We start from the raw sequence: 6,000 nt of genomic DNA, 5'->3' as shown, positions 1-6,000 counted from the left end.
TAAAAAACAGTCAAGCTACTTGGAAAAGACACAAAGTCACACACGTATTCACTTTTGTGGAACAAAATAAATGCTACTATCCAGTTGTGCTTAGCTTCTTACCAACGTATCTGACAGAAAAAAAACAATGGTATTATTGTGCTTTCATGGCTAAAAGTGATACTAAACCCAAATGGTCTATCAATACACTTCTATACACTGTCTGAAAATGGGATATTTTATTTCAGGGGAAAGGGGAATCCCCTAAAATGCCCGCTCGGACAAGACGATATCGAAACTGTATCACAACAGATAATCCGTCGTTTGGTATGAAAGACACAAATTCCTCTAATATTTTGAAAGACGACAAGGAAAGACGGTATATATTACATCTTGTACTTTACCCTCACACCTTTGGCACATATCAAACAAAAACTAAGAAAATACATTCAACCGTCATATTGTCAGTATCAATACAAGAACAGAGTATTCTTTTGAAAAGTACGATATGAACACATTTTTTTTGTTAACAGTACAATGTCTGTACTAATTTGCTTTCTTAGGCAGTTGAAGTGAGTTTAAAAAGTTTTTTGGGGAAAGAAAAGTTTTCTTGATATTAGTAGCACCTACACCCCCTATATACTTGAAGTATTTCTCAATACAATGGGTGATTTCATGTCTAGTGTCGGATGTACGCTTTAGATTGCCTTCACTATAAATGTTAACACCCAACATGAGTTCAGTGTTTGTGTTGAATGCACCATTCAGATTGCAATCACTAGCTCAAACACCTACATATGCTTTAATTGGCAGTAGGCCTATTTTGCAGTTTATTGTTAGTGTTTATTGTTAGTGTCAGATACACAATTCAGATTACCTTTACCAACTCAAACACTTACAGGTAGGTCCAGTGTTGGTGTTGGAGTTTGTGTCTGATGCACAGGTCAAATTACATTCCTTAGCTCCAACACCTAACATAATCTGGCAGTTTAGTGTTAGCGTTTGTGATAGTGTCGAATGCAAGATTCTGATTGCCTTCACTAGCTCCAACACCCAACTATTTTAGCTCTGGTGCTGTGCTGGTGTTGAAATCAGCCCATAACACCAAATCAACACCAAAATATCACAAGTCCCCCAGTGCTGAAGAATGTGTTAAAACAAAGCACCTTTTGTAGTTTTCACCCTTGTCACAATGAGCATGTTTTAAAGGTCTTGGTTTGTGATAACCGGTCAAGGGCCCATTTTACAAACCAAAATAAATGATCATATGACCAATTGTTACGATCGATTGCATATCCAATGATGCGCAATCAATCGTTAAAATTAATCATATGACCAATTGCAAATCCATACAGGTTACAGGCCCTGATGTGAATGAAACTTTCAATATTTTTTTATGAATCTTCAAAATAGATGAAACTGATGAAAATCATAACTCTATGATCTAAAACAAAAAGAAATCGTGGAAAAGGCTAAAACTAAAATTTTCAATATACGAATCATAAACTCTATATCTATTTCAACACACAAAAAAAATCCTGAAATACATTCATTTTATCTATGTAAGATTTCACAACACACATAACAATGAAGGAACGTTCAATAAGAGAAATCATGAACATAAAGTCCATCAGAGAAATATTGGAAAAAAGAAATACGGTAGTCAGGTGCGTAGTAGTACATCCAAAGGTCTGTTTCACTAATCTTAAAATCAATTTCATCATCAATTTTGACACCAAATTAGTTATAGCTTGAAATTGATTGTACTGTTATCCAATATAAGGCTTTGGAAAATGTGGCCTTAAAATTGATTTTCTAGAAAACTGATTTTAAGATCGATGAAAGGGCGAGTACGAGGATGGCCATGATTTTGCAGCGTGGTTTTGTCCCTCACTCATCCTTGGTAGACCTGGTGGTAGACATCACCCCCGTAGCCTCCCTGTTGGTGGTAGCCCGATCCTGACTGGTAGGGGTGAGGGGATGTGGCAGTGTGGGCATCACCACCTGGAGGAAGAAAAATAGGGGTGTGTAAGTCGATAGAGCCGGAGGGACGCATCGAGGGTTAAACAAGTAAAATGCTCTACATGTATGAGTTGATATATCCCACCAATTCACTCAATGCATGCAATTGATCAAATCATTTGCATAATTCATGACTGATTTTAATGTTAATACAGACAATCAGTCCAATTGTTTTTTTTTCTTCCAAATTCATGGCTTTTTAATTTGCTTTTACTATTGGAGTTAAAATGCTTGTGGCTGTTAAATTTTTTTTTCTGTACGTGTATGAATATTGCATCATCATAGAATATTCAGCATATAGACGTTTTTACTCAAACCTGATTTTAAGATTGGTTTATCATATCAAATGAGCAGAGATATTGTACCCCCCCCCCTCCCCAACATGATGAATTGAGAGGGGGGGTGCCAGACTTTATGATTGTTAAGAAATATTTTTGATCATGCATAATATATATTGCAAAATGAAAAACTTTCATCGATACTAGAACATATCTGATTTGTTAAATCTACCTTTACAAGTGGATTAACTAGATTTTGGAAAAAATGTATTTTTGAAAGGTGTTTATATCTGATCATTACAACTACTTATCACTTTCATGCAATGGTTCTTTTTATTATCAAAGTTCTTATTTACCCAATTTTAAGATTAATTTATCAAAAAGCCCACTAAGAAAAAGAGAGGATATCGCAATCAATGTTGATAGGGAAGAGGAGAATCAGAAGAGGGTAGAGTCTTAGATTGCATATCAAGTGGGTGTTTCATAAAAGCCATTTGTAAGTTAAGAGTGACTTTAAGAACGACTGGTAAACCTTTCTAATGCTTTACATAGTCACCCACAAACATTGAATGGTCAATATCATTCTCATAAGAAAGGATCACCAGTCGTTCTTAAAGTTGCTCTTAACTTACGATCAGCTTAATGAAACGGCCCTCAGGGGGGCTAGGGACAATTTTGCAGCTGAAATTCCTCATTTGCTACAATATCAAAGCTCTTCCCATGTTGCAGAGTTAGGCTATAGGTTCTGAAACAAGTCCCTGAAAATAAATTAAAAAAATAAACTTTTGCCTGATGTACACCAACAGATAGCTTCTAGACTACTAGTATGGGGGCATGACGAAGGGGGGGGGGGGGGGTTAAAGAGAAGAAGCTCAGAGACATGAAGAATAAAAAAAATAAAGACGAATAAAAAGAAGCATTCATAGATGATGAAGATGAAAGAGAGGAAGCTCAGAGACCAATGAAGAAAAAAAACAATGAAGATGAAGAAAAAGAAGAAGCAATCATAATCGATGAAGGAGTAAAAATAATAATTTTTCAAAATGGAAAATCTCTCTTTAAAGTATAAAACCGGTACATCTAAACACCAATCTCATCTGCATAGAAGGGCGAACTGTCTCCAGTGACCACTAGATTGAAACGTGCATTACAGAAACCTGTTCATAAAGACCACCAGCAGGGGCGGCCGTTGCAGAAAGAGTTGCGTTTAAACGCAAGCCAAAGAATCAATCGCACGTCCCGAATGCACGCTGCTGATTGGTTGAAAATAAAGTTGCGCTTGATTTTTAGAGTTGGGATTGATTGCAACTCTTTCTGCAACGGGCCCCTGCTCATAAGGACTGCTCTTTCTTTGCCTCTCTTGGGTAGTCTCCATAGACAGGTTTCACTGTATATGGGATGGAAAAATCTACTAATAGCATTACCTACATAAGCTAGAATGAAAATGGAATAAATTCTTATTAAAACCATTAAATAAAATATTTGCATTTCTAACTATCATTAAAGTAAATCCATGCCATGTGTGTTACAAGTAGCATGCCACTGATCAAGGGCACATCACACCCCTACAATGAAATGGTGCATTCCAGAATATTAGGAGAGAAGATAGTGATGGAATCTTCTATTTGTCAGAATAGGGGTTGAATGTGAACTCTCGTCTGCATCACAGGAAAGTGAGAGATTTTAATACTAAAAAGCAAATTCCACCCCTACAATGATATAGAGCATTCCATATCATCTTAAGAATTAGTGCATGAGAATACCCCAATTGCTATAAATGGGACAGAAAATTGAAATAAATATTGAGGCAATAGGGGTGGAGAAAAATGAAGAGTTGAAAGCAGACACACCCCTAAAATGAAAATGTAGCATTCCAGAATATATTGAAAGAAGTGAGCAATGGAACGTCCCATTCACGAAGAATAGGGGAGAAAAGTGGATTCCTACCTGCACTAACTACGACAGGGCTAGATGGATAAGAGCTATGATGTGAGCCAATTTGATGAGGATGATGGATGGAGGCGGGATATGGAGAAGGTGAAGGGGAGGGGCTTCCTTGCACTGGACTCTCTGATTGGCTCTCCTCACCTAGATATGCAAATGAGGAAGCAAGGCAATGGAAAGGAAGGCTAATATATGCCCTAAAATGTTTGAAAGCATGATTAATCAAATGCATGATAGATTTTTTTTCTAGATTTCATAGACAAAATGTTTATCAGGAAGAGGATGAAAGTTATGCAGAAAAAGTTGGTAGAATATAAAGATAATGTGTATTGAAACAATTTCAAAAAATAAAATGAAATTTTAAAAGCAAAATGTAAATGATTAAAAATCAAAGATGAATGTGTGGGGAAAAATGATTAAAGAAAATGTGTAAAAAGAAAGGAACGATAAATTGTCAATAACCCTTTCTAATCTCGCTTTCCTAGTCCATGAATTTCATTTTGAAATGAACGAAATCTTTACTAGATATACCAAGAAGTGATTTTAAAATGATATAATGGGCTAAAGAAGAAAACTATAAAAGAACAAAGGTGGAATAAGAAAAGAATGATTGAAGGTTTGCTCGCAGATGCAATGTTAATAAATGCTACATACACATGTATATATATATCTGTTTAAACACTCTTGTACATGTAAGGAATATGTGGATGAGTGCGAGTAATCTTGTGTTCATGAAAATTAAAAACAATAGAAGAGGTACATGATGAAATTAAAGAACATGAAATGAAAAGAAAGACTCTCTGCAAGCTTGCTGACATAAGAGTAAAAACATGTAAAATGAAAATAAGTCCTACATGTACTAGTTCTTTTCCAGGGGGGGTGTTTCACAAAGATTTGAGTATGACTTAGAGTCGCACTTAAATACAGAGTTGCGTACGGTATGAAAGGCTTGACCACATTGGTCAGATTGTGTGATGAGGACGTGCACTAATGCGTATCTATCAATAAGATCGTGCGTTGCATATCATGTACGCATCGGCATTTAAGTGCGACTTAAGTCATACTTAAATCTTTGTGAAACACCCCCCAGGGGAATATATTACATGGCAACTATGGGTGAATTTGCCCCTGAAATACTCCAACAGAGCCCTATGAAATAAGAGAGCCCCCTGGAAAATCAACATTCACTGCAAAGTTTGTCCAATGTTGTAGATTTTTTGCAGTGGTTAATGACATGTAGCCCCAGAATATTTTTGTTTAATTTGTCCTGCTTGGAATAAATTTCTCTGCTTAAACCGGACCATAGCAGTATGAATTAATGCCCCCGTTGACTGGCCTCAATTTGCTTCCCATAGGCCTTGGAGATTTGTTAAATGTTGTGCCCTTCTTAATTTCCCCTTTTTTGTACTATAATATTCAAATTTGCCCAATGAAGAAGTGGCCTACATGTAGCTTAAATTGCCCAGATATGAAGTCGAGGCCGGCCTCAAGGCCACATTTTGCTGGCCTTGGCTATTAAAGTGACATGTAAAAAGTCTATGGGAGGTTTCCCCATAAAGCCACATGACTCGGAAGTGCCAGCCTCAACCACAACCCAGGTGGGTGTTTCATAAAGCTGTTCGTAAGTTAAAAGCGACTTTAAGAACGACTGGTGATCCTTTCTTGTGGTAAATGGTATATACATTGGCGATGGTTAAGCGCGTAAGAAAGGTTCACCAGTCGTTCTTAAAGTCGCTCTTATCTTACGAACAGCTTTATAAAACAGCCCCCTGGCCTT

At 36.7% G+C, this 6,000-nt stretch overlaps 1 protein-coding gene across 6 annotated transcripts in view; it reads right to left on the bottom strand.

Annotated features, from left to right (window-relative positions):
* Positions 1 to 576: 576 nt before the first annotated feature.
* LOC121417095 (APOBEC1 complementation factor-like) overlaps positions 577 to 6,000 on the bottom strand; it is a 33,320-nt gene continuing 27,896 nt past the window's right edge. For 2 of the 6 annotated variants that reach the window (XM_041610667.1, XM_041610668.1), the window contains 2 exons: positions 4,227 to 4,367; positions 577 to 1,983 (listed from right to left, as the gene is read on the bottom strand). In XM_041610667.1, the coding sequence (XP_041466601.1) occupies positions 1,874 to 1,983; positions 4,227 to 4,367 (251 nt within the window). In that variant the 3' untranslated portion in view covers positions 577 to 1,873. The remainder of the gene's footprint in view (positions 1,984 to 4,226; positions 4,368 to 6,000) is intronic. The other 4 variants (XM_041610672.1, XM_041610671.1, XM_041610669.1 and 1 more) reach the window with 3 other exon arrangements.

This window comes from Lytechinus variegatus, chromosome 6 (assembly GCF_018143015.1).
Source record: "Lytechinus variegatus isolate NC3 chromosome 6, Lvar_3.0, whole genome shotgun sequence".
Lineage (NCBI taxonomy): Eukaryota > Metazoa > Echinodermata > Echinoidea > Temnopleuroida > Toxopneustidae > Lytechinus > Lytechinus variegatus.
This window is presented reverse-complemented; position numbering and strand designations above follow the sequence as displayed.